At 51.1% G+C, this 27,265-nt stretch overlaps 9 protein-coding genes across 9 annotated transcripts; 4 read left to right on the top strand and 5 right to left on the bottom strand.

The window, feature by feature from the left end:
- Positions 1-104: 104 nt before the first annotated feature.
- KY384_004731 (uncharacterized protein) lies at positions 105-1,407 on the bottom strand (the record flags this gene model as incomplete). The annotated part of the gene is made up of 2 exons (XM_044813236.1): positions 105-1,128; positions 1,190-1,407. 2 exons carry the CDS (start codon positions 1,405-1,407, stop codon positions 105-107), a joined length of 1,242 nt encoding a protein of 413 aa, XP_044669514.1.
- A 674-nt stretch (positions 1,408-2,081) lies between these two features.
- Positions 2,082-3,388, top strand: KY384_004732 (uncharacterized protein; the record flags this gene model as incomplete). Its single annotated transcript, XM_044813237.1, has 6 exons — positions 2,082-2,131; positions 2,178-2,556; positions 2,606-2,764; positions 2,826-2,887; positions 2,941-3,051; positions 3,157-3,388. 6 exons carry the CDS (start codon positions 2,082-2,084, stop codon positions 3,386-3,388), a joined length of 993 nt encoding a protein of 330 aa, XP_044669515.1.
- Positions 3,389-4,150: 762 nt separating this feature from the next.
- KY384_004733 (uncharacterized protein) lies at positions 4,151-8,950 on the bottom strand (the record flags this gene model as incomplete). Its single annotated transcript, XM_044813238.1, has 9 exons — positions 4,151-5,605; positions 5,715-5,797; positions 6,859-7,266; positions 7,287-8,135; positions 8,198-8,476; positions 8,527-8,607; positions 8,719-8,763; positions 8,819-8,875; positions 8,947-8,950. 9 exons carry the CDS (start codon positions 8,948-8,950, stop codon positions 4,151-4,153), a joined length of 3,261 nt encoding a protein of 1,086 aa, XP_044669516.1.
- Positions 8,951-9,384: 434 nt separating this feature from the next.
- Positions 9,385-10,316, top strand: KY384_004734 (uncharacterized protein; the record flags this gene model as incomplete). The annotated part of the gene is made up of 2 exons (XM_044813239.1): positions 9,385-9,463; positions 9,667-10,316. 2 exons carry the CDS (start codon positions 9,385-9,387, stop codon positions 10,314-10,316), a joined length of 729 nt encoding a protein of 242 aa, XP_044669517.1.
- A 59-nt stretch (positions 10,317-10,375) lies between these two features.
- Positions 10,376-12,601, bottom strand: KY384_004735 (uncharacterized protein; the record flags this gene model as incomplete). Its single annotated transcript, XM_044813240.1, has 2 exons — positions 10,376-11,820; positions 12,040-12,601. 2 exons carry the CDS (start codon positions 12,599-12,601, stop codon positions 10,376-10,378), a joined length of 2,007 nt encoding a protein of 668 aa, XP_044669518.1.
- A 274-nt stretch (positions 12,602-12,875) lies between these two features.
- On the top strand, positions 12,876-18,215 carry KY384_004736 (uncharacterized protein; the record flags this gene model as incomplete). The annotated part of the gene is made up of 1 exon (XM_044813241.1): positions 12,876-18,215. The coding sequence occupies one exon, from the start codon at positions 12,876-12,878 to the stop codon at positions 18,213-18,215; it is 5,340 nt and encodes a 1,779-aa protein (XP_044669519.1).
- Positions 18,216-18,713: 498 nt separating this feature from the next.
- KY384_004737 (uncharacterized protein) lies at positions 18,714-20,015 on the top strand (the record flags this gene model as incomplete). The annotated part of the gene is made up of 5 exons (XM_044813242.1): positions 18,714-18,893; positions 18,967-19,003; positions 19,056-19,123; positions 19,170-19,546; positions 19,607-20,015. The coding sequence occupies 5 exons, from the start codon at positions 18,714-18,716 to the stop codon at positions 20,013-20,015; spliced, it is 1,071 nt and encodes a 356-aa protein (XP_044669520.1).
- A 2,260-nt stretch (positions 20,016-22,275) lies between these two features.
- KY384_004738 (uncharacterized protein) lies at positions 22,276-24,080 on the bottom strand (the record flags this gene model as incomplete). Its single annotated transcript, XM_044813243.1, has 2 exons — positions 22,276-22,446; positions 22,626-24,080. 2 exons carry the CDS (start codon positions 24,078-24,080, stop codon positions 22,276-22,278), a joined length of 1,626 nt encoding a protein of 541 aa, XP_044669521.1.
- Positions 24,081-25,396: 1,316 nt separating this feature from the next.
- KY384_004739 (uncharacterized protein) lies at positions 25,397-26,715 on the bottom strand (the record flags this gene model as incomplete). Its single annotated transcript, XM_044813244.1, has 3 exons — positions 25,397-26,264; positions 26,320-26,523; positions 26,678-26,715. The coding sequence occupies 3 exons, from the start codon at positions 26,713-26,715 to the stop codon at positions 25,397-25,399; spliced, it is 1,110 nt and encodes a 369-aa protein (XP_044669522.1).
- Positions 26,716-27,265: the final 550 nt, after the last annotated feature.

Consider the following 27,265-nt stretch of genomic DNA (forward strand, 5'->3'; position numbering starts at 1 on the left):
CAGTCTTGAGATCCAGCGAAAGCTCCGCACGGGTCTCCTCTCACCATGAGCGATGTTCCTCTCGCGCAATGGGGATCCTCCGCTGTTTGGTTGGTAAGCGGACATCACGATTCAAATTGCTCAAGCGGGTTTGTCTTGGTCTGTTTTTTTATGTACCGCTCCACATGTAAGAATTCTTCCTCGTCATGACAAAACGTGAGAACAAAAGAAGTCAATGACTTGAAGGATCTTTGCCGCAACGAAGTCAGCACGCTAGACCAACCCTGGCCCTCAATTTTCACCAGTGCCAGATCGACCTGGACGATGCTTTTGGTAATATGCGATAGCAATTCTACAATTTCTTGTTCTTGGCAATTGAACCAGCTAAGGCTAAGGCTTTCCAGATGCCTGAAGGTTATGAATCTGAAGATTTCCCGCAAGGGGCACATATTGCTTAGGCCAAAATCACCAAGCTCTCCAATGTCAAGTTTCTTGAGCGTACGACCAAGTTCGATAAGCCGACGGATGACAACAGCTTTCAGATGTTCTTCTTCCGGCTCCAACATCGAAGCCAAACCACGAATTTCCAGGTTATCGACCGCTGACGTAAAGCGTTGAGGTTCAGGCAGAGCAAGTGAAATACGATCATAGTCAAGATCGCTTTTTAGTAGAAGTGGTGGTGGACGTCCGAACGCGCGTGGTGATTTACGATTCACAAACGTTTCAGAGTGTCTAATCACGAGAGCGCTAAGCTTGATTCCTGAATCTTTTAGGGCTCGGAGAAGCACATCTATTGTGTACTCGCCCCGCATCGTGAGTTCTGATCCGTCCATGACTCCAAAAGCGCTCCGTAATTCTGCAGCACCAATTCGAGTCCGAGACGAATCTACTTCTAGCCGAGTGAGATTGGAGAGAAGCCGGAATGCTCTAACTACAATCTTCTTGTCCTGATTATGCGTTGCAAGAGCGATTTGCATCCGTCTGTAGTTGCCATATGCTTGTGTATATTTCAAATTGCTCAAGATAATTTCATTTGCCGAATTCGAAGACACTTCGAACCGATCAAGAATCTCCGCAGAGCGCTTCGTCTCGTTGTCGTAGGTCCTTATTTGAAGTGGGGAAAATATGATTTTTGTTACGTACTTGGATCTGCACCATTCAGGCAATCAGTGTGCAGCCAAGTAAAATGAGCACGGACAAAAAGACTTACAAAGACGGGTGCTCTGCAATATTCGACAGGTTTGTGAGGCTTTGCAGGCCGATCCAAAGTGGTACCGTACGGAACAGAGGAACAGCTGCTAGATTGCTGAAGGTTGACGAAACGAGACGAAGGCTTTTGAGCGCCTGCCTGCCCTCGTGATCATCAAAGCAATCTACATGATCCACTATTATCTTCAACAGCTCTTGCGGAAATCGGTCCATGGGCATCGATTCAGGGAATGTTGTGCGAGGTCCGAATTGTGAAAGGCGGTAGTCGGAGGTCGATTGCAAGAGCAAGCTTCGCGCTTCTTCAGGCCCGAATGCGGAGACAGTATTTCTGGGGAGGCGATGACAGGTACTCAATGAAGCTACGACAGGTTACCTGTAGTATCATAGAGAGCAAGGTCCAAGTGCAGCTTCTGCGTGCACCGCGTTTGCCAAGAAACGCGAGTCACGTGCCGCCAAGCATTCGCACTTTTTGCGGGTTGAATCACCACAGCATTCAACGACGAGGGTCGCCTCAATCTTCTCCTGTGAGCCTCTACCACCCTTTCTAGCCATATATCTATGGCCGCTCGAATTATTGGGCCAAAGATGTTCCTTAAGGTGGCCCGGTCCACCTCCAAGAGTCACATCGCCCAAGCTGCAGTGAATGATATGTGCATACAATTGACAAATGTGGCCCGAGACAGTGCCGTCCAACATGAATGCATTCCCTTCATTCACTTAATGGCTTTGTACTCCTTGCTATCAGATACCCTGTACGCGCTGCTTGTACTGCATTGCGAGCATCAGCTCTCCATATTGCGCTTTCATCACGTCTCCCATTCTTTTCTCCTTTCCAGGAAAACATAAGTCAACTAGTGAGACTACTTCTTAAGAACAACTAAATTTTTAAAGCCATGGACTCCCTCGTCGCTGTCGGTGTCTGCTGCCTTGACAGTATCCTGACGTATATGGACCCTATTCATCTCAGAAGGACTGCTGACAAGTGGCAGCGTCGACCGTTTTCTCTCCGAGGACGAAAAGCACAAAGCCTCTCAGCTCGAGAAGCGCACAGGTGGAAATGTTCGTAACCTCCTCGACGTATTCAAGCAGCTTTCCGCGAACACGCCTTTAACACTACTCGCGGCATTGCCCTCCGCCAATTCATCAGAGACCAAACGCATCCAAGACTCCCTAGGTTCAGCAGTCAACTTCGAACATTGCTTCTTTAGAGAGCAGACGGACGATGCGCCATTCAGCTGGATTATCAAGAATTCTGCCACTGGAAGTCGCACCGCTGTGGGATACAATACCGTCCGCGATATGACGTTGGAGGAATTCAAGGACGCTGCGGATCGCAATGCCTCTATATCGCCCCTTTACCACTTCGAGGTAAGCCTTTCGTCCCTTCAAAGTGAGACGCGCTTTTGATGGCATGTAGGGGAGAATACCAGAAGTGTCTCTCCAATGCATCCGGTACCTCCGCGACAAGTACCCTCATGCCAAAATCAGTGTCGAAGTAGAAAAGCCCGGTCGACCCGCCCTTCAAGAAATGGCGAGGCTAGCCAACATTGTCTTCTACTCCAAGAGCTGGGCTGAGGTATGACGTGATCCCCTTCACATACATACAACAAATCTCGAGCTAACATGAACGTACGCAGGCGAACGGTTTCACATCAGCAGAAGAATGTCTCCGCTCCCAGCCTGCAATTCCAATGTTCGCGTAAGCTCTCCAAACCATGAAATCGCTGGTCGTCCAAGACTGACAATCCTCAGTAAATACCTCTGCATCACGTGGGGCGCATCAGGCGCCAGCGTGCTCACCCTGCCGGATCAGAAATACTTCTCCACGCCCGCCTTCAAGGTCGAAGGCAAAGAGGTCATCGAGTCAGTCTTCCCTCCCCTCCTCCCCCATCTCCCATCTCCCATCCCTCCCCTCCACTCTCCTTTTCCCTTCCACACCTACCTTATACTCACACCCCTCCCCCCCAGCACAATCGGCGCAGGCGACACATTCACAGCCGGCCTCCTCTACGGTCTCTACTTCCACCACCCCAAATCCAACCATCCCGACCATGTCTGGACGACCCACGAGGCCCTCAAATTCGCAAACGAGCTCGCAGGCCGAAAAGTCGTGCAAGAAGCGTACGCTGGGCTTGGCGAAGCCATGAAGGCACGGGTGAAGGAACTAGATGAAGAGGCCTGCAATAGGACTCATGTGTAAGTATGACAGGCGAAAAGAGAGAGAGATGGGGATCGGGGTGGAGACGCGTAGAACGGAGGATCTGGCCCACTAGAGCATGGAACCGTCGTATTGTACTAGGGACATCGAGAGGGGATAACGACAAGTGGGATGAAAAGATTACATTGAGAAGTAAGGCAGCTGGACAAAACGTTGAGACGCCTGCATCTACAGCATCTTCACACTAGAGATCAGATACGTGACATAGAATCGGGTCAAATAAATCATGAATGTCAATAGACGGCTTAGCTTAGTCTGTGATCAAACGAGCAAGCAGGACGCTAGCATGCATGCAGATATCCCAAGCATCAATTGACCACTGCTGAATGCGCAATCGAGTAGCCCATCGGGCATATTCAAGGATCATTGACATATGACAAGAGGGATTCGAATCAGTCATACCAATACGCATCCCCTCGTTCCAGCATAAGTCCTCACAAGACGCGGGTGAACAAGGTTCTTTTTGCACAAGCCAATGTCGAATTGTCACACTAGACAACCATGGAAAATCTAATGATGCTGTATATAATCCGGGGTATCTATGTATACAAAGACCAAAAGCCATGCTGATAATTTAATACCAGTGCCAAGTCAGTCCAAGACACCTGGTTTCCTCCCACCATCGCAGATGCAATAACGATATCATACCACATAATTCATACCAAAAAGCCAGCCGGTATACGGCCCTCTGCCCTCACCTCCCTTACCTGAATGCTTCCACTCCCTCACTGAACACCAATAACGCTAATCCATCCTCTCCCCACTCCCCCTCCTACCCCTACCCTTGCCATTCCGTCCCCACACCTCATCTACATCTCTCCGTCCCCTCGTCTCAGGGACCCACCAGGCGATGAATGCGCCCAATACCGCTGCCAGTCCCGCAAAAAGATAATACACCCGTCCTTTCTCTCCCATTGCCTTGTTAACCATCGGAAAGAACTGGCTGACCACAAACGTCGCAATCCAATTCGCGGCGAGAGCCCAACTCTGCGTCGCGCCCACGGCCTCGGGGCCCACAAGCTCATTCGCGAGAATAAAGGGAACGGGGCCTAGACCCACCGCAAATGCTGCTACGAAGAGCAGGGTGGCGATGGCGCCGAGGGGTTTGATGCCCTGGCCTATGCCGACGGCGAGGAGGATGGAGGAGATGCCCATTCCAGCTGTGGACGCCAGGATGCAGGTTTTGCGGCCGATGCGATCGGGGAGGGGCGCGCAGGCTGTGGTCATGATGAGATTGATGGCAGAGACGGCGACAGTGAGGAGAGCGGCGGAGGTGGGGAGGAGGGATGTGAGAAGGTGGACTGAGTACATGATGATACTGTTTATGCCTGTGAATTGCTGGGCAAGCATGACGGCGATGACAGCAATGACAGCCGGGCGGTATTGCGGGGATCTTAGGGTATCTATCATGGTTATGGACTCTGGCGGTACAGGGCTGTCGGTAATGGAGGCTGGGGGGATGAGGGAGTCTTCTTCATCTACACAAGCTGTTAGTCTACGGGAAGTGAAGAGAGGGGAGGAGCGGAGGAGCGGTTTACAGCTTGCGGGGTCGTCGTGGATGATATTCCATCCTTTCCATTCTTTGCGGATGTCGTAGTGTCTACCGCGTAGTCTCCTGAGCAGATTCTTTCCACCGTCAGGCTTTCCATGCTCGGCGAGCCATTGCGGGCTCTCTGGAACTAGAGTGAGGCAAAAGAATTGTACGACCGCCACACACCCTGCTGTTGCAAGAATGACGCGCCACATGTTGCCGTAGCTGAGGAAGTATCCCAGTGTTTGCGAGATCAGAATCCCGAGGTTGCATAGGATTTGTGTCATAGCCCCGAATAGACCTCTCTTTTCCGGTGGGCAGATCTCTGAGATGTAGATAGGTACTACCACCAGAGCGGATCCTGCACCCAGTCCAGATATGAACCGTCCAATTGCAAGTGTTGCAATGTTGGGGCTCAAGCTTTCAGCGATTGGGCCAACGATGAGAGCAATGGTCATCAAGCGCATCGTCCTCAATCGACCATATTCGCTGCTATATGAACCTGCTGCCAATGCTCCAAGCAGGCCGCCCAAGGTGAGGATAGAGCTGATAAGGGCAAATTGGTCGATAGTCATTGGGATACATTCTGGAAGCTTGCCACCGGCAGCAATTGTCTTGTTCTTTCTTGTTCCACATGTAATGACGCCTTGCGGGGCATTGAGTTCAGCCTATGGTATTTCGTTAGCTATGGATGAAGATAATCAGGTCAAGGGCTGGCGGCGTACAAGATGGTAGCCGAACTGAAAGGGGCCAAGGGTTGCCGTGAGGAGTGCAAACAGAAGATAGAACGGTGTCGAGGAAAAGATGGACTGCGATGGAGATCCTATCGAGCTCGCCATGCTTTTTGACTGTCAAGACCGCTGAAGTCCCTTCACAGAGATTGTCAGGTAGATGAAATCAAGTAGTAGAGTCAAAATAGTATAGCAGTGTCGAAATTCCAAAACAATGTTGTAATGAAGCAACCATGATCTACCACCACTCCGAAGCGGTCACCTTTACGGCTAAGACATGGCTTCTAACGAAACCTCAACAGCAAGACAGGAAGTCACGATGGGGAGATACGAGACAAAGATGTTTTCAGTCGACCGTAGCGATGGAGTATGTCAGCTTTGGTCTGCCGTAAGCATGACCAAATAGGAAATGGAGACAATCCCCTAGTCTCTTCGCAAGAACAACATAAGCAAACTATCCCAGACTCAACGTTTGGCCGAATTGAGCGCGAAAGCTACGCACAGGGGCTTTAGCTAGATCAGTCCGCACTCGTTAGACACCAATTCAGGAATTGCGAAGCAGAAAATCACGTATGAGGAGCGTGCACCATATAGAGAGAAGATATATAAGTGCCGAGAGGAAAACAGGTCGAGAAAGGTCGTATCCAGCAATCTAGTATACACAAGCCATCTCTCCCCTCTCCACCCCTCTCCTACCTCTTTCCTTTTCTGCCTCACCCTTCACGGGTGAAAAGCAAAGGCTTCAATCGCTTGCTTTTGACCATTTGCTGGCCCCCCTTTCCACCAAGGAAATCTATTCATCGATCGATTTGAAAGAATACCAGAATGCTCGAGAGAAAACCAGGCAAGAAATGAACAATGATTCCCTGCTGTGCTTTCCTGGCATCCGCGAACGCCGTGTATGCTGTGAAGGCTTTTCGGCGCCTTCGGTCCTTACTGCTTTGAGAGGGGTTGGTTTTGTGTTGGTGAGTTTAGTAGGAATTGCGGTGTTCATTATGAGGTGATTAATATGCGGAGCTAGTGCTCAGCATATTACTTGCAGTCGAAAAGTCGAGAAGATGGGAAGAACTTGACGGTGGATGTGCGGAAATTTGCATGCTACCTTGCAATGAATTATGTGCAGCAACTTTTGCAGATCGAGAGTGGGTGTTCGTTGCTTTAGGAAGCAATCGCACGAGCGGCCTGGTTACCGTTCTTTCGTTTCTTCTCCGGCTTGGAGACAGTACTCCAGCCCTCGTCTTCCAATTGCTTTGCGGTCTGGTCAGGAGCAGCGCTCGTTCCGCCGTTCGTCTGGGCGTCTTGCTTTGGGTCTCTGACAATCTCTTGAGGTTTGGTCTCCTTGTCGCCCGTAATAATGCCATTCGCATTTTCTTCTATTGCCTCGGCGTCTTCGCGCTCTTCATCAGCAGCGGTAGCCTCTTCGTCGACTTGTCGGCGTAAAATCTCGTATTGCTTTCCAGCCGATGGAGCTGGTAACCCATTCTCCTTCTCGCCCGTAGACTTCCTCTCGAGCTTCTTGCGCTCAGGCACTTGTGAGGTTTTGCGCTCGGTGTTCGGCCGTGTGTTCCCGTTCTGCTGCTGTGGGCTTTTTGGAGAACCTTCTGGTTTTTGTTCGAACCTTCCAGGCCTAGCTGCCAGTTCAGCGTCACGAGCCAAGCGTTTTTCTTCTTTTGCCTTTTCTTCAGCCAATTTTTTTCCTCTCTCGCTTTTTCGTCGGCTTCCTTCTTCTCCTGCAACGCAACTTGTCTTTTCTCTTCCACTTCTTTTTCGCGAGTTGCAGTGTCGATTGGCTTTGCCGCACCGAATGGATTGGCCTTTGCATCACCTTCAGACGCTTTGACCGTGTCTGCAGGAAGACTGGATTCCCCTCTCTTGAGGAGGTTGAGTCTAGGCCTCTCAACAGGAGCAACAGGTGCAGCTGCTGGAGATGAAGAATTGCTTAGCTGGCGAGTCGAGAGCGCAGGCGATTTCGCAGCAGCACTATCTGGAGTTGGTGGCGCCGGAGGAGCGTCTGGTCGCATTTTGGACCGCCATTGATTGTCTTGCTCTGCAGCTGTAGGCGCTCGATCGATTGGCGGTCGTTCTGTGAATTCTCGTCTTGGAGGCCGCGAACCACCATCTTGTGAGCGACCCTCACCCCAGGCAGGCGAGTTACGGCGCAATGATTGACCGTCGCGGCTTCCAGGCCTATCAAAGCTTCGACTCGGCTGACCGGCAGTAAGAGTTGGTGTTGGTGGGCCTTTCCGCTCCCAATTGCCAAAGTCTCGGACCTTGCCATCGCTTGGCTCAAATGCACGGCGGCCTCCACGTTCACCACCTGCATCAGACATATTGTCAAAGCCTGCTCCTCTTGGCGCACCAGCCCCAAAGTCTCGCCCCGATGGTTTGCGTTGATTTGGCATGTCTGGTAGGGGTCCCTTTCTTGACCAATCGCTAAAATCCCTGGTGGATTCCAGGCGGTCTTTCTCTGTGATATGCTTTAGTATGATGCCAATGGTATGTGTATTGGCAGATGGGGAAGCAACTCACGGGGCTCTGCAACACTAATCCTTATTCTTCGACCCTGGAATTGCGTCTCGTTCAGCGACAGAGCTTTCTTCAGCCCATCAAGGGTCTTGAACTCGACGTAGCCAAAGCCTTTTGGTTTAGAATCAAGCCTGTCTTCAACGATCCGTACACTCTCGACTGCGCATTCGTTGAAGAAGTCAGAGATATCTCCTTCGGTAGCGTCGTACGAGAGATTGCCCAAGTGGACTGTGTACGGAGGCTTCGAAGGCAGAGGTAAGTCCGTGCGCGGTGGGCCTCGGTCTATGTTGAAGTCAGGAGTGTGCGAATGAACAGGGGCGTCATCTCGTTACCTTCGAATTTGCTGGCGCCAAACCCACCTCCCTGACCGTAGCCTCTGTCGCCTCTTCCATATACTGAGCCTCCAGCAGGTGCTGTAATATTTAGTCTAAGCTGTGCCAAGTCTGAGGAAAGTGGGCAAGTCTACCGGCTGCAACGCGAATAGTCAGCAAAGTGCGTGAGTTAAGAGCATTGAGGCGACATACATGGCATGGGCGCATCTTCCATCTCATCTGCCCATGATCCCAGTGCTACGACCACGGTCAGCATATTCTGCGTCATCCCCGCTGGTGCGTTCAAGCGTACATGTATCAGTGAGGAACTCCCCCAACTGCATCTTCTGCGCTTTCTCTTTCTTGGGAGCTTTTAAGACATTTATCAGCCTCGTTCGATACTCAGAGGATTTTTAGCCGGCCAAGTGGCGTTAGACGTACCCATGATTGCGGCTCTTTTCTGGGGACGCTCTGGCTGATTGTCCCGTGTCTTTCTTCCTCAAGGCTGCAGTATGTCTGCCAGCCTCTTTCGCAATAGTGATCTGCACTCGTTGTTCGACTTTGATGGTTGTATGTGATGTCCACCGAGGGGTGGAAGGTGGAGATTGTCTCTGGCAAACCTTTTTGCTAAGAATTTCGTGGATTGGCCTTGGCATTGCCGTAAGGCTGAGCCGAAGGCCAAATTAGCGCATCCCGAGGAATATAGGGCCCTGCACATCTCCGTCATATTGCATTGTACCCAATGTTGGGCTCAAGAATGCCATCTCGATTGTCTTAGACCTTTTCCATATCAGCGTTTGTGGGGTCCGACTCTGCTACCGGACACGTGGGCCGTGATTGAAATTTACGCATTACTGAATAGATGTGCAATCGATAGTCATGGAACGGCTGACAGGAGCAAGGGAGCAGTTGACGTGGGAGAAGATTGCTCCTTCGCTCACATTTGGTCTTGCTAGTGGTGAGTGGATATTCAAGTCTCTACCTCAATGTCTCTCCGTAGTCTCTTGGACTTCATCGAAAGATTCATTCTTGTTTTCTTTTTGATAAAAAGTAAACATGAACTTCACTCCATGTCTGTCTGCTCTTTATGTATGATCATGGAGTATGCGCCCTATTGTTCTTTTCTCGCAAGCCTCAGTCCCTCAAGACTAAACTCTACAGGTCTCACGGGTGCCGCCTTCGGCTCCATCTATGGTCTCTACCGGTCCCACAACCCCAAACTCTTCACCTTCGGTTCAGGAATCTACTGCACCCTTCTGGGGAGCACATTCCACTATTCCCGCTCCCAGATCCTTCTACATCGTCCCCTCTCAACACACACCTCACGCTCTCAGCCTCCTTCCCACCCACCTTCGCATTTCGACTTACTGACCTCCTCCACGCTCGGCGGCGCTATATCCGGCTCCTTGATTAGTACCCTAATTCCCGCCCGTAAAGCTAGCACTCGAGGACCGCTAGCTAGAATTGCTGGGAAGGCGGTGCCGGGCGCGGCGCAAATGGCGCTTCTGGGCTGGGCAGGGCAAAGAGCGTGGGTGTGGGTGGATGGGCGACATACGCAGCATGTGGAGCGGGAAGTGGAGGAAAAGAGGCAGGTAGAGGCTGGGGAGAAGGAGAAAGTGGGATGGAGGCAGAACGTGAAACTGGATTGGCTTGGATTGAAGAAGCTGAGCGATGAGGAGTATGCGGGGATGCTAACGGAAAAGGTCCTGAAGCTGGAGGTGGAGGTTGCGCTCATTGATGAGGAAATTGAGAAAATTAGGTTAGAGGAACAGGAGAGAGAAAAGGAGGAGACGGAGCTGGGGAAGATTTGATTGAGGGCTGTCCAAGACGCCGCGCTGGAGCTCAGGTTCTATTCCAAAGAAAAGGGACGCTAATCAGATATGTCACTATCGTCATCATCCCAGCCGTCTGTCACTTCGGCCCATCCACAGCCCCACCGCTTACCGCCTTTTTCGCCATTCATTCTCATATGCCTAGCGGATTGACGAGTATGAGGAGAGTCGCCTTCTCGCCAGCACCGTACGGCGAAGTCGTCGCCGACGGAGACCAGGTCACCATTCAACGTCCAGTCCAACCCGGTGACTTCGCAATTATGACCTCTCACTAAGGCCGTACCATGGTGGTAGATTGGTATGGAGTCTTCAAGTCTCCCGGACAAATCTGTACCACTCTCTGTCCTCGAAAGTGCTGGCCTCAGCCGCGGAAGGGAAGGCTCTCTCTGCATTCGCGGGTCCGGGTTCGCAGATCTTTGCATATACCGCTCATCTGTCGGGAATAGCACCGGAGCTCCATCACTACTGCCGACAGCTAAAAGCTCTGTATTATCATTTCGAGCAGTGCGAATGCTAGACTTGATGTAAAAAGTGGTGGCATGGAATTTAGGATGGCGAAAACCGTACATTGGTCCCATGCCCACTTTCTCCTGGCCGCCTGATCGGCGAGGTTTCGAATTCGCTGATGTCAATTCTGGAGCGTGGCCGAGCACTAGATGAGAAGTTGAATATGTATACACAGTGTTGTCACGACATGCTGCATATAACCTTGCACCGTCGTCGCTCAAGGAGAATGAGGTCAAACCAAACCGACGATATCTGCTGTGGCTTTCTGATTGCTGTGTGGTGGACAATGGCGTTGCATGACCCCGCCTATGATTATGAGTAGTTCTAAGGTCCCAGAGCTTCACGCACGCATCTGCTTCGGAACCGGTAGCGAGGAGGTGTTCTCTGCCATGAGTGAGAAATGTCAACACAGTGACGGATACGTCGCCCTTCCTTCCTGGACATTCGGATTTTGATGGAAGGTCAATGTTCGTACCACTTGCTGAGACTGATTGGACGTTTGGTGACTGCCTCATAGCATGGGCGTCGAAGATTGTGTTTACCGATCGACCCCATGTCAATTTAGTGTTGGGGGCAACGCCTTTTACTGGAACGCCATCTAGAGCTACCTTGATCTCCTTAACTGGACCATCATAGCCTTTACATCTAAGGTCCCATATTTGCACGCTACCATCTCGACTCGATGTCACGATGACGCTGGAGTTGGTGGGCTGAAATCTTACTTGCTTGACGGAAGATACATGACCGGCCATCGCGTAGGTTGCTTTTTGACTGGGCATGTCAATAACGAGCGCAGTCTGGTCCCCAGAAGCCGTTGCGATCAACATATCGTCAGGTGTGAAATCAACGTCAAGGATCGCATTTGTGTGAGGACGAAATTGCAGAAACGGTGTAGAGAAATCGTCTTTCGCCGAGCCCGCGCTTTCGAGAAGTTTGATACCGCCATCTTCGTCGGCAATTGCGACCAGTGAGTTAGCTGATGGGATGTTAGCTAGTCAATCGCTGGAGTCCTCGGAAAACATACTATTGCAGGCTTTGCTACAGAACGGGATCGAGGATTCACGTGGCGACTCGACGTGGCGACTATAGTGTCTGTCGCCTACGATAGTACAGAATTGTGAGGTCTCATATTGCCAGCTGTTTCTCAGGTTCCAAGAAGGCCGTCTATCTTGTCCAACTTCTAAGCCTAAGCAACTTCCCGGTCCAGTTGTGAATTTCGATCTTGAAAATGGGGGTGGCGTATATCTCCTAGGACTCTCCGATATTCTGAGCCGAATGCCGTCTGATCTGTTCTTGGCTGATAGCTCTTGGTCGTCACTATCTTCATCTTTAGTACAGCCTGACGCAGGGCGACCCTGTCTTTTCAAAGGCGAGGAGAAATCTGGAGTGAGCGCTGGAGTTGGTGGCAGCTTTCTCCGTCGCTTTGCTCTCAAGGCCGACTCTGAATAGACATCGTCATCCAAGGAGATGAAGCCTTTCACTTGCCCTCTCCCTCCTCTCCTATTATTTCCAGAAGCTGTGATGTCGCGGAGAATTTGTCTGGAAGAACCGGTTTTACTATTTCTTTTGATAGAGGATTTGGGCGTGAAGAACCGTGTAAACGATCGAGGCGTTATTGTAGGGGGTTTCCTTGGTCGGATAGGATTGGAGAATTGGAAAGTGGGCAGGATTGGTGAGGAATCGAGGTTATGCCCAATAGTATTTGGTTCCGAAGGCGGCAGGTTCTCTTGGGAGGCAGCGGGCGTCAGTTGCTCCATTGCAGGGTCAAGGACCTAGGATGCTAATTGAAGTACGTGAGAATGCAGTGCTGCAATACACATAGAACTTGCATTGAATTGATGCATCCCAATTATTGGGAGAGAATGTGATGCTGTGGCGTAAAAGTAAAGTCGCGGGACGCGTGCCAAAGTCACGTTCCTCGGAGTGGCTAGCCTTTAGGGCCGAAAGTTAGGGCTTGAAGCTTTCGCTCTTTCGAAAAAATTGTGTAATTGCGCCGATTGTTCACATCAAACCCAGAGCCTCTCATGTAAGATGGCCCCGATCAAGCGAAAAGCTCGAGAAGATAATCCAGGCACACGGCCAGCAAAAAAGCAGCGAGCTTCTCCGGCTATCGCTCTGCCTCACGCAGAGCCAGCCTTCCCTCGAGGTGGAGCAAGCGTCCTGACTCCATTGGAACAGAAGCAGATACAGATACAAGCCCATGAAGATGTGTTGTTCGAGCAGAAAACCGGGAACAGATCCCATCGCGAAGACTTTGATAACGCCGAAAATGAGGAGGATTTACCTACACAAAAACAAAATGGCGTGCGAAAGCAGAAGAGCCGGCCAAAGTCGAAATTAAAGAGACTAGACTCTAGCGCTGTGCTTGAAAGAAAAGGCGTCAGAATCGAAGGGATGAGCTACAAGCGATTGGCGCCTGGATCGCTCCTCCTGGGTCAAGTCATCCAAATCAATCGTCATGACATCGCACTGAGTCTTCCGAACAATCTCACCGGATACGTTTCCTTTGCATCAATTTCGGACACGATCAATCGAAAGTTAGAGGCCTTAGCTGAAGATGAGGAAGAAGATGGAGATGAGGATACATCAGAAGACAACGTGGATCTACCGTCCATGTTTTCCATCGGCCAGTACCTCCGTGCGTGCGTACTATCTACTGAAGATGAGCGGCATTCTACAAGCAAGGGAAAACGGCACATTGGGCTCTCGATTGATCCACGGCAGGCAAACAAAGGGCTTTCACCGCCCAATCTAGTCCCTCACTTGACGGTACAAGCTAGTGTTACAAGCGTAGAAGACCATGGTCTTATTATGGACCTCGGGCTTGAGGATTCTAGCGTGAAGGGCTTCATGTCTTCCAAAGAGCTTGGGACCGATAAAACGCTCTCAGAAATTACTGACGGGGCGGTCTTCTTATGTATGGTGACTGGAAAGAGTGCCAATGGCAAAACGATCAAGTTATCTATGGATCCTATCAAGCTGGGCGGTGTGAAGAAAGGAGCATATTTGGCGGATGCGCCAACGGTAGATGTCTTCTTACCTGGTACTGCTGTTGAGCTCATGGTCTCAGAGACAACGAAGTCGGGGGTAGCAGGCAAGGTGATGGGCATGGTAGACGTCACGGCAGACATCATGCACACTGGCGCAGCCTCGCACATCAAAGACATCGAGAAGAAGTTCCCCTCAGGCATTAAATTAAAAGGTCGTATTCTCTGCACCTTTCCGACCTCCGAGGAGATGAAAGTAGGTGTATCTTTTGAGCATCACATCATTCAGTGGAAGGAAAAGACATCCGGTGATGAGAATTCACCTCCTATCAAAAAGCTTCCTTTGTCTGCGATTGTGAAAGAAGCGAAGGTTGTCAAAGTTGAACCTAGTATAGGCGTATTCATGGACGTCGGTGTCCCCAGTGTACGAGGATTTGCACATATTTCTAAGCTTACGGACGGTAAAGTTGAGACGCTCTCTGAGACCACTGGTTCATTCAGGGTTGGATCAATCCATCCTGCCCGTGTAATTGGTTACAATTCTATGGATGGGCTTTTTATACTATCTTTAGAGCCTAAGATACTTAAGCAGCCGTTCTTGAGGCTTGAAGATGTCAAAACAGGCCAGCTTGTCAATGCCAATGTGGAGAAGACTCTGATTGGGGGCGAAGGGGTCACAGGCCTCATACTGAATCTCGCTGAGGGTGTGTCCGGACTGGTTTCAGAGAATCATTTTGCGGATGTCAGGCTTCAGCACCCAGAAAAGAGATTCACGGAAGGAATCAATGTTACCGCGAGAGTGCTATCAGTGGAGCCATCAAAGCGACAAGTCAGACTGACCTTGAAAAAGAGTCTCATCAACAGTGATATTGAACCTTGGGTAGACTATGGTAGCTTGGAACCCGGAATGCAATCACCTGGGACTCTGATCAGCGTCTCACCAAATGGTGCTGTAGTGTACTTCTATGGCAGGGTCAAAGCGTTCCTTCCGAAGTCAGAAATGAGCGAGACTTTCATCCAAGATCCCCAAGAGCACTTCCGCGTTGGCCAGGTGGTCAACGTGCGCGTCGTTACAGTCGATGCTGAGAAGTTGCGTATGATAGTCTCCTGCAAAGAACCGTCGGCTTTTGGGACAACGCAACAGGAAGCTTTCACAGCTTTGCAAGTTGGCACTCTAGTAGAGGGTATCGTGACTGAAAAGACTAACGACAATCTCATTCTCGAGCTGCAACCGAGTCAACTCAAAGGGAGACTCCCCGTCGAACAGCTCACAGATGGCACGACGAAGAAGTCAATATCTACTCTTGAGCACGTGAGGGTGGGTCAGACGATGAAAAGCTTGCTAGTATTCAATAAACAAGACAAGAACCACCTGGTTCAGCTTAGCAGTAAACCAAGCATGATCAAGGCAGCTGCGGCTGAAAAAGTGCCTCGAAACTTTGAAGATGTGAAGAAGGGTACCGAAGTCACCGGCTACGTCAACAACATTACATCTACAAGTGTATTTGTTCAATTTTTGGGCAACTTATCGGCACTGCTCCTGAAAAGGCACCTCTCTGACGAAGCAGCGCTTCTACCAGACTTTGGCATGCGGCTTTATCAACCAATCACGGCCTTCGTTCTATCGATAGACTACTCCGAGCGAAAATTTCTCCTTTCCAACCAACCGGTACCTGTAGATGCATCCGAAGATTCATCTTTGCTGCATCCCATTGATGAAACATTGACAAGCTTTGACGAACTGAAAGCCGGAAAGATAACGAAAGCCAGAATCAATCATGTCAAGGCTACACAGCTCAACGTCCAGCTTGCGGATGGTGTTCAAGGTCGAGTTGGTATTTCCTCAGCGTTTGACTCGTGGGATGATATTAAGGACCCTAAATCACCATTGAGCCAATTCAAGCCTAAAGAAGTCATCCAAGTGCGTATCTTGGGTATGCACGATGCCCGCAATCACAAATTCCTGCCAATCACGCACCGTACAAAACAGCCTGTATTTGAACTCACCATGAAGCGGTCAGATCTCGAGGCTCCCGAACTTGATATTCTTACAATAGCCAAAATTGAGAAAGGATCGAAGTGGACGGTCTTCGTCAATAATGTTGAGTCAACCTCACTCTGGGTCAATCTATCGCCGAATGTGCGAAGTCGAATCAAAGCCTCAAATTTGACTAATGATGTTGTCGCGCCTGACTTAGCGAAGGATTTTCCCATTGGATCTGCGCTCCGGGTACGAGTGGTAAAGGTGAATCCCGAGAGTGGTCATATAGACCTGTCGGCAAAAGGCCCACCTCCGAGACCATCTGCTAAATTCGAGGACTTATCTCAAGGTCAAGTCCTTGCCGGGCGCATCACGAAAATAACAGACCGCCAGTTGATGGTTCAGCTCGGAGAAGATGCATCAGGGGCGGTCCATCTTGTTGACATGGCTGATGACTATTCCAAGGCAAATCCTCGGAACTTCCACAAGGATCAAATCATTCAAGTTTGTATCAAGGAAATTGATCTCCCAAACAAGCGAATGTTGCTTTCCAGTCGACCATCACAAACCCTGAGCTCATCGCTTCCGGTAGAAGATCCCGACATTGAGTCTGCGTCACAGATTCAGGTCAACGACATTCGACGTGGTTTCATCAAATTCGTTGCAGATGGTGGCATACATATCTCGCTATCTAGCAAAGTAAACGCTTTCGTGCGAGTGGCTGATCTAACGGATCTCTATGTCAAGGATTGGAAGTCTGGATTTGAGATCGACCAGCTAGTAAAAGGCAAAATCCTTGCAGTAGAAGCTAGTGCCGGTCGTATCAGTATGAGTCTCAGACGGTCCCACATCGACAAAGACTACAAACCGCCCATGTTGTTTACGGACGTGGAGGTTGGGCAAATTGTGACCGGCAAAGTCCGGAAGGTAAAGGATTATGGAGTCTTTGTAGTCTTCGATGACTCTGCGAATGTCAGTGGACTGTGTCATAGAAGTGCGATGAGCGATAACAAGGACCTTAATCCTCAGAAAGTTTACGAAGAGGGCGATCCCGTCAAAGCAAAGGTCTTGAACCTAAATCAAGAGAAGAGGCAGATCTCTCTTGGGCTCAAGGCATCCTACTTTGCGGACGTACCGAATGGAGTAGCAGATGAAAGGGTCATGATTGATTCTATGAATGACGATGACAATGATGATGATCAGTCAATGATTGATGCTAATGAAAGTGAAGATAACGAAGCTGAGAAGCCTAGTATGAACGGCGTTGCGCTTGAAGAGCATGAAGACGAAGAAAGCGATGAGGACTCCGCAGAAGTCGAGGGACATGATCTTGACATAGCATCCGACGATGAAGGCGGAGGGATCACGAAGGCATCATCCTTAGATCGACCATCCCTGTCGAAGGAGTTTAAAGGCCTCAGTGCTGGTGGCTTCGACTGGACGGGCGATAGCGTTTTCGGGAGCACAAATATTCCATCTCCATCGGCATCAGAAGATGAGGCAACACTTCCTAGAAAAAAGCGGAAAAGACGCGCTGAAATCAAAGTCGACCGAACAGGTGATCTTGATGTCAACGGTCCGCAATCAGGCGCGGACTTTGAGCGGCTTCTCTTGAGCCAGCCGAATTCGTCGGTCCTCTGGCTTGGCTATATGGCCTTCCAGCTGCAACTTGGTGAAGTTGAGACTGCTCGCGACTTAGCTGAACGTGCGCTCAAAACTATCTACATCCGAGAAGAAGGCGAGAAGTTTAACGTCTGGATTGCATTGCTCAACCTAGAAAACACATACGGCAATGAAGAGGCCCTTGATGGAATCTTCAAGCGTGCATGCCAACATAACGATTCCCAAGATATCCATGAACGCCTAGTCAGCATTTACATCCAAGCAAATCAGAGCCAAAAAGCCGATGACCTCTTCCAAGCAACCGTCAAGAAGTTCACGCAATCCCCGGACCTCTACTTCAACTACGCTACCTTCCTTATGACGACTCTCAACGAGCCGGACAGAGCTCGCGCATTGCTTCCGAGAGCAATGCAGGCTCTGCCACCTCACACCCACCTCAACTTGACCAGCAGATTCGCGCAGCTAGAGTTCAAGTCCCCGAATGGCGAGGCAGAGCGCGGTCGAACAATCTTCGAGACTCTGGTATCGCAGTGGCCGAAGCGGCTAGATCTTTGGAACGTGCTATTAGATCTCGAGATCAATCAGGGCGAGAAAGAAAAGGCGAGGAAGCTCTTCGAGCGCGTGACTGGGTCGGGCATGAAGCTGAAGGCTCGGAAGGCCAAATTCTTCTTTAAGCGTTGGTTGGAGTTTGAGGAGAGGAGTGGAGACGAGAAGAGCCAAGCGAAGGTCAAGAGACTGGCAGCGGAATATGTGAGGGAGCATGAGAAGACGGACGGATGAATGCGGTCGTTCATGTAGGTGGTGCATTCTCGCCTGTGTTCCTGCCGTCACGAGAACGTTGACAGTGTTCTCGCGGGCAGCTGCTGGTGGCTGCATCGTTCTCGCGCTCCCCAACGTGGCATGCAATGATCTGCATTGTATGTATGTATGGCTTCAGTAGGCCGAATAAAGCCCACCATTGATCCCAGGTGCGGTGCGGGGTGATCTCGGGAGGTGTCGTTATTCACGTTCGTCGCCATGTCGTGATGATGGCACTTATGCAATATCCGCTTGACCGCCTCATCTCCTCCATCCCCCCACACTTCAACTTTTCCTCTTCACTGCCATCACTTTGTATGACCCAGAACCCTGTACAGCTACACCTGCTTGCGATTGTAAGTACCATTGGCTGCAATTGGTTCAGTTGGCACGAGTGTTCCATTTTGCTGACAGCTTTCGCAAAGACATCGTCCTGCTTGCCACCGTGCGCCCATCAACACAATGTCGACACCACACAAGATGGCGGACTATGAAGGCCACAAGAGCTTCTTGTACGGTCATGGAATGAGCCTTTTCATCACCGCAATTGTGCTCTGTCCTATTGGCTTCATTTTGACCATCTGGCGTATGGTCTCCAAGCAGATCTACAATGTCAAAATACCTTGGGTGCCAGCAGATTATGCCTTGGTTTTGGCTGTCGTACGCAGAGAATGCCACCAACTGAGTCTTCAAGGAGACTGCTACTTGAAGCTGGCTAACTAGAGACCTTCAGCTATTCAATATCGGCCTCAACTTGGTCGGGTGCATTGGTCCGTCAAAAACGTACATCACATTCGTACTGATGATGCTAACAAGCTTTAGGTGTTGAATACGGCGGAGGTAAGCATTCTTGGGAGGTCAATGCACACGATAAGATGATTGGCAGTCAGGTATGTCCCTTTTACCTCGTACTGGAAAACAGAACTAACAATTCAGCTTGGCTATGCCGGCCAGATCTTCTACAAGCTGACCATTAACTTGGTCAAGCTCTCATTCCTCCTAATCTACCGCAACTTCTTCTGGGGTCGTCCCTTCAAGATCATCGACAACATTCTGATCGCGTGGGTTTCTCTATACATGGTCGGGAGCATTCTTGTCTCCATCTTTGAATGCAATCCGGTGCGCTACGCATGGGACAAGTCAATCCACGGGAAGTGCTTAGACCTCACCATCTTCTTTCGCGTCAATGCCATTCAGAACATCATCACCGACATCTTGATCTTTTTAATTCCGATCCCATACATCTGGAAGCTTCCCGCTGTATCGGCCCGCCAAAAGGCTGGTATGAGTGTCGCCTTCGCAGCCGGCTTTGTGTACGTGAGAAGCAAAGCCTTGCTGACCTTGACAACTTGGGCTAATTGAAGGATGACTAGCACCTGCATCGTGAGCATTCTTCGTTACACGACGCTCAAACACCATGCAGATTCCTATGACGGCCTAATTTCTTCGATCTACAATTCGGTCGAGCCGTGCACCGCGATCATCGCTTGCACGATTCCCACCCTCAAAGCTGCCATCGAGGATCTACCTGGAGTCATCAAGCGTTGGTGCACTCCCAAATCCCGTCGCGAGCCTCCAGACGCCGAAAAGGTACGCAAAGGGCAAGAATTTCTTAAGCCGGACAACGGCCTATCAAGCAAGCATTCTAGCTACGGCAAACTTGCGGATGACAAGGATGGAAAAGATGGCTTCCGTGAGCGCCTCACCAATAAGGATGACATTGAGATGGGGCCAATTGGGAAGACTAAATCGGGAAACACCCGCATCGGTGCTGCTTCCTAAAGAGGCATATACACGCTGTCAACCCAGCACACTCGTGACCTCTCACGTCACTCTTAACGACATCTTTCAGCCTTCACTTCATGTCTGACGATCTTTCTTCAATTCTTTTCTATGATACAAGCGTCAGGGTAGCAAAGGAGTAGGGCTATATCCGGCGGCTTTTTGTGGTGGATAGGCAAAGCACTAAAAGGTGGCAGTATTTTCCCAAGGTGGTATAGCAAGTAGTAGCATGATTAGCAGAGCCTAGATATCAACAACCTGAGGCACAATTGCGAAAAAGAACGATTCAAGCCCTGAAACTAGGGCATCAATCACGCTTTAGGAATGAGCTGCGCGCACCCGGTCGTGCATGCATCACTCCTACACCCACCTGACAACACAATTTTACAACACAAACATCGACATCCCACCATTCAGTTCTTTTCCAGCTATCCACCATCGCCACTATCGCTACCATACCTTATCTCAATGCTATGCATTCCCCACACTCACGCCCGCGCTCCAGCGCCCTCACGTCCCTTCTGCGCAACGTCCTCTCCAGCACCACCCTCATCCCCACCCTCCTCACCACCCTCATCATCACAACCCACGTCCCCCCAACAACCGCATCCTGCGAATGCGGCTACTCTCTCACCGTCCCCAACACCACGGACAAGATTCTCCTAACATCCAGCATCGAAACATCATTCACGCGCTTGAGGACTTTGCGCTCAGGGTCGGGGTGGGGGGACTGGATACCGCAGAACTACACCGTCCCGCCTGACGATGGACCTTGGGGGAAGAACTCGAGTTTGGCGAATGCTGTGCTTGGGGGGTAAGCCATCATTCTTGTGTTTCTGTTTCTGTTGTTTTCTAAGGGGAGGGGGTTTACGATTGAAGCAGGGTTTGGGGTAGGGTATAGCTGACAAGTCTTGGCAGGGATGGTCTACAGCTCTTCGTCAGAGGTACTGACACGGGTGGCAATGGAGGTGGGAGTGGGAGTAGGAATATGCTCGTTGGCATGACGGAGGTCGTGAGTCGGAGGACGGACATCTTGTATGGGACTTTCAGGGCCGGGATTCAGTTCACAGATGTGGAGGGGACGTGTGGGGCTTTCTTCTGGGTGAGTCCGTCTTCCACCGTCACGACAGTTCAAACCCAACAGCAACACGCCTCGCCCTTTTCACAGCAATGCCCCCCTTCTCAACCCCCTCCCGCAATAGCTCGCCGTCGCTAATACCGCGGACTACAGTACCACAACGACACCGCCGAGTTCGACATCGAATACCTCTCCTCGCAACCTCCCCCCAATCCCAACAACAACACAACAGCCCGACCCATAAACCTCGTCCTCCAATCCCCCCTTGCGCCTAACCCCAACACACTAAAACCCTACCAAGAAACAGCCACGCACAAGATCCCCACCCTGCCCTTCTCACCCTCAGATTCCCCCCACTCCTATCGCATAGACTGGCTCCCCCCTCTCCCCTCACAACCTTCTTCCCCTTCCCCTCCCTCCTCCTCCTCCTCCAACAACAACTCATCCTCTCCCCCACCAACACCACCTCCGTAACCTTCTCCACCGCCAACGGCGACAACACATTAACCAGATTCTCAGAAGGCGTACCAACAGGGGTGGAGGCAGCAGGCCATCTCACATTCTCGCACTGGAGCAACGGGAACAAAGACTGGTCTCAAGGCCCGCCGGCGCAGGACGCGAGGATGGTGGTGAAGTGGGTGCGGGCGTATTTCAATAGTTCTGATCAGGCTGTTAATGATGCGTTTGTGAAAGCCTGTGCGGCGAAGAAGGTGGATGTTTGTGAGATTGATGCTGGAGGGGAGAGTGCAGGGGGTGGGGTGGGGGAGGAGCCAGCGACCTTGGGATCGGCGGGGAGTGGGAACGGGAACGCGAATGGGGGAGGGATGAAGAGTGCTGCGTCAACAATGGCGAGGTTGTTTGAACAGGGGTTGTGGGTGTGGGTGTGGATGTGGATAGGAGTGGTGCTGGCACTGCCCTTCCTCTCAACGTGTTTCTAGGTGTGAAATTGGAATACGTGGGAAGTTGATCTCGTAGTCCCCTTTTTGATTGCTTAGCTCTAGCTTTTCGCATTCATGTTGGTATCTTGTGTATGGTAGCTCAGATGAAGGGGCTCAAGCAGGGCAAAGGAGGGGGGGGGAAGGGGGGATTGGATGTTCGACAGTACGGTATGGTATGCCAGGGAAAAGGAGGAACTGTTTGATTAGACAGGCACCAAATTCACAGACTTTGCTCGACTACTGTTCACAGGTCGGTAATGATGCGTTGTGTAACGTAAGCTTTTGATGTCGCGTCAGCGAGTTCTCGCCGTCGAAAAGTATCGTGGAGGATAGACAACCTTGCTTCCACCTTTCCTCTCCCCCGCTGGCCTGTGCTAGCCTCTTCCCAACCAATCGTCCCCATCTCTGAATAGATCTTCATCCTTCCCAATAATACGTGGTGATCTGTCCAATCCTCAACAAATCAATCTCACGCTAAACCCCCTCCCCCCTCACCACCCCTCACCACCCCTCTGACCCCTCTTCCCCCTCCCTCCCCCGCCAAAGCACACTCCCCTCCCTCCCCCCATCCCTCCCCACCTCTTCCGTCCACACCCGCCACGGGCTACCGCGGCCCGCTTCGATATCTACCCAGCGGCCCCAGCTCGCGTCTATGTCTGTGCTGGGCGCGGCGGAGAGGGGGGAGGATGGCGCGGTATCGATTTCTTCTTCGAGGGCGAGGTTTGCGGAGCTAGGGGCTTCGATCTTGACTGTTGTTCTGTGGTTGGGGGAGGGGTTGGGGTTGGGGTTGGGGGTCGAGGACGCTGGGAGGGAGGGGGTTGAGGAGGATGCGCGTGGGTAAGAGTGGGGATGTGGGTGTTCGGTTTTGATCTCGATGTTATGTTCGTCATCGTCGTCATCGTCCTCCTTGTCTTCAGACTCCTCCCGTCTAGGGGATGTGATATCACTGTCGTCGTCCGTGTCATTCTCCTCCTGTTCTTCCTCTTCCTTAATCCCATCGTCCTCCTCCATTCCATCTTTACCCCATACCCTCACTCGTGCCTGCCAGCCTCTCCTCTCCCCCTCTCTTCCTCCCCCGTCATCTTTCATCTCAACCACGACCCTCCTATCTCCCCTGCCTACCCTCTTGCGCTTCGCACCAACCCAATTCCCACCTCCGTGAAACATCTCCACCCCCTCTCCCTTCATCCCAAGCGGCCGTGCGTGCTCAGTCTCCCGGACGTGAACCCAGTCAGAGAATTTCATAGTGCCGAGACCAGCGACTGTGGCCAGGTCAGGTAGTTTGTAGCCGAGGGTGCGCCATTCCGATTCTTGTGGTGCATCGCGGGCTTTTCCAGGAACGTCACTGCTTTCACTGAGGTTGGAGCGGCGGGGCCATGCTGGCCACGACTGCTTCGGCTTTTCCTGCCCTCCGACTGGTCCCTGTCTATGGCGTTGTAGGAGTCGGCGTGGGGGTGAGGAAGGGGGTGTAGAAAACCCCTTCAATTCAGCAATCGTTGCATACAAGCCACGGCGGAGAACCTGGCCCCGGATCAGATCATGCACCTCGTTCACGGAGGCGGTGACGAGTTTGCTTATGCAACAGCTCCAGAGAGCCTGGCTGTCAGCGCCGTGAGGGTGGGAGAGGCGACACCAAGTCGTTCCTTTTCCTACTTGTTCGAAGGGAAGGACGTGCCTCATTTTCTTGCTCTGCTCATTTCCCCCGTTCCCTTTCTGACATTCTGTCAACACAAGTGTCCACGCCCCTCCCTTTACAATCATTCCTTTCAACGCAGGGAGCTGCATCACGCTTTGCCATTTCGCGATCCAGATCTGCATCAGGCCCTCAGCTACAATGTCGGCGTAGAAATGGCCCTGGACGTCCCGGTAGTGAGCGCGGCTGATGTATGGCGCACAGTCTCCCTTCTTGTGCTGCCATTTGCTTTCAAATTCTTTCGTCGCGGTGGCTAAGAACGAGAGTGTGATGTCGTGGAGACTTAGCTCCCAGTAAATCTTTTTGATCTTGTTTGTAGCAGGTGACGTGAGTGTGGTAAGACCTAGACGCTTCATCCGGAAGGAAGCGGGAAGGGCGTGTCTAGTGTTCGATTTTTGTAGCGAGATGGTAGCGTGTTGAGGGAGGTGAAAGTAGCTGTGCGAGTAGAGGATTGATTGGCAGATGAAGTTGAGGGATTTGCAGGTTACTAGGAGGGCCAGGGCCGTGAGTAAGGGAGATACGTCCGAAGGTGATTTGGCGGTTGCGTGAGGGATGATTTGATCAGCTCCGAAGGCCTCGTGAAAGATTTGGATATGGATTAGAGTGGGAAGATTGAGGAGGGGGCTGCTGACTTGGGCGGAGTGTTGAGTTGAGAGGGGATGAGGGCATTGGTGTAGAGACATGTCTATGTCGGGGGCGTTGGTGTAGATTGTTGTGGTGGTGAGGAATGAGGTGGAAGCAATGTCTTGAAAGAAGAGAGACTTAATGAAAGGAAACCTCGAAGTGACAATACTGAAGGAAAGAGGAGGCGTAAACAGATGATTTGATACGGGATTCGAGACTAGCTTCGTCTTCAACACCTGGTGTTGTGTCAACACGTATGGCCGCGCAACACAGAATCTGCTCCCGATACGGAAGTGCTGATGTGCTTCTCACACTTTGAAGAAAACGGTGATATGCCTTGACGATAGCTGCAAACAGGCGCGTTGAAAGAATCCAGCTTCGCAGAGAGCCTGTCCTGCTTCTGCGGCGCACGATTACAGACTGCTTTCAAGTCTGCCATCGACAAGAGTCTACCTCCTCGTGCCAGATGACAGAGAAGGCAGACGTGCCGCCCTCAGAAGATCCGTGGTTCGAGCTAGCTCTCTCGCTCTCAGCGGCAAGCAGGAAGAGGTGATGACACTAATCACAGTGTGATCTGGAGCTGCGAATGATCTGTTCAAATCTCATATCGTCTCAGGACCTGATGACAGAGCGACGGAATGGAGAGGGTGTCGACAATTGTACTAGCCGGTCTCTTTACCTTTTGGGCAGTTCATGTTCTCAGAAAGAGGTAGCTTCCATTTAATCGCTTGACGGTTCAGGCATTTTCTCGAGCAAGACGCGAGAATTTCGGTGAGAACAAAGACCAATGCAGCTGAAGGGGTTGAAGGATAATAGTCATTACCCTGTCGGACATCATAGAGCCAAAGAGTCGAGCATGGTCAGCCTTTCAGAAGAATGACCCTCCACTTGGTGCCCTCCGACCAGGTCCTTGTGCAACCGCCTTAGTGCAGCGGTTGTACATCTGACAGGGTCATTGGTTTACCGTACCACATCAAAAGCTACGAGTAACTTTCGGTGCCAGATCATGTGTCCTTCGAGTTTTTTGGGGGCCATTGGCGAGAGATTATCAAGGTCTTGCCTCCATTGGCGCAGAGAAAACCATGCGCAAGTGCCTCACGTCAGCAGGAGTGTTGCTCTCACTGGTTATCGGCTCGGGCTCTTTCTTGATGCTTGAAAGGGCGGCCGGAATCTTGAAGAGCCTTCTGATTCCGTGGTCGACGGCTACGACATAGAGCTCCGTTCCATTGTCGGACCACGAGAATGTGAACGGAGAAAGATGCCAGCTTTTCTCACTCTGTTGGGTCGGCATATCGTCTACAGTCACATATGCTCTAAAGTCTCTTATCCGGTTGATCACAATGATACGGTTTCTGTCGTTCTGATCGATGGGATGCTGCTTCTTCAAGAAGGCAACGCTACCACCATTTGGTGAGAAGACTGGATGAGAAGAGCGCCCTTCGTAGTCTTTGACGCGGATGATCTGCGGCCTCGGGCGTGAGACTTCTGTGAACGTCTTCAAGGGAATGTAATACACGTTTATGCTAGGAAAGTTGGGAGATCCCCCTGTTGTGTCTTTTGACAAGAAGACGATGCCGCTTGAGGAGATGTCAAAATCATGCATCGAGCCGAGAGGAGACGGCATTGGCGATTCGAGACCTGTACCTCGTAGAGCATTTGCCCATTTGGTCGGCGAGATGATATACCGTGCCTCAGTTCCATCTTCAGTGACGGGTTTCTTGCGGAGCGTCGTATACCAGATCGCATTTGTGACTTCATCTTCTGCTACCACGTCTTCTCCTTGCTTCAGAGTATACATGCCGCCGGTTGAAGTGGTTGGACATGCTACCGCTATAGCAATGTCGTCATGCTCGTTGAAGAGTCTTTTGAGTTTGAGATGGAAGGCGTATGAGGCGATCTTGCCGGCACAGTAGCTTCTGGATATGTTTCAACCGATGTGTCTCGCAACATCAACAAAGATGTGTGATATACCTCTTTTCTCTTTCAGCCGCGTCTCCAACCCAAACCTCCGTTGCGCCGGAGGCGGTGTCCTTTAACCATATCACGTCATCTTCTATTCCAAGCCATTTAACCTCCCTATCGGACGGATCCTTTGAGAACAGGATCGATGTACCGGTTTTCAGATTGAGGACTCGGGTTTCCTTTGAGATTGGGAGTTCGACAGCCGTTTGCGACCTGTTAGTAAACAATGCTTTGTCTCCCTCAAAATTTGGGATTGCAGCTGTCCTCCGAGGAAGCGAAGAGGGGAGACCGGAGATCGATCTATTGGGGAGATGGAAAGTCAGTAGGTCGGTCAATTGACGCACACGGTGAGGATGTAGGCCCTTACTTGGACGAAGAGCCGGTGCTGTTGCTGCGGTTGCTCATGGTTCAATTGTTCAATTGGAGCTAGTCACGAAATGCAAAGCAATGAGAAGCATGAGGATGGTATGGAGGCCATATTCGGCAGCTTCTCGCACGCAATTCTTTGCTCAATTGGCAGATTTGCTCGCTGTATTGGCACTTGGAGCAATGATGAGCAGTTGAATTTGACGCCGCAAAAATGTGGGGGAGGTCCAATGTGACGTTTTGGCCCCCAATGCTCCTCCCCAGGCCTGCACAGGGGTCTCGACAAACACCACGGACCCTAGAGGCACAGCAACTATTCCTGAAACCCGACTAAAGGCTCTTGCGAGATGTACCTGGCTATGTTGAAGACTGCCACTGGCACTGACAAGCCGGACACAAGGTGCAAGGGCCTCCGAGCCCGCGGCGTACAGGAGGTGCTATCACACCTGACGTCATGTATCTACAAATTGCTCGAATGTGTTCCATTACGTGGAGCAGGTATGGTATTCCTTGAGCCTAACAGGTTTAGGATAGCAACTTTCATTAAATAGTTCCTAAAGACAGATGTAAGCCCCTAATTCTCTAATTT

Source organism: Bacidia gigantensis (genome assembly GCF_019456465.1).
Source record: "Bacidia gigantensis strain McMullin 20006 chromosome Unknown contig_244, whole genome shotgun sequence".
NCBI lineage: Eukaryota > Fungi > Ascomycota > Lecanoromycetes > Lecanorales > Ramalinaceae > Bacidia > Bacidia gigantensis.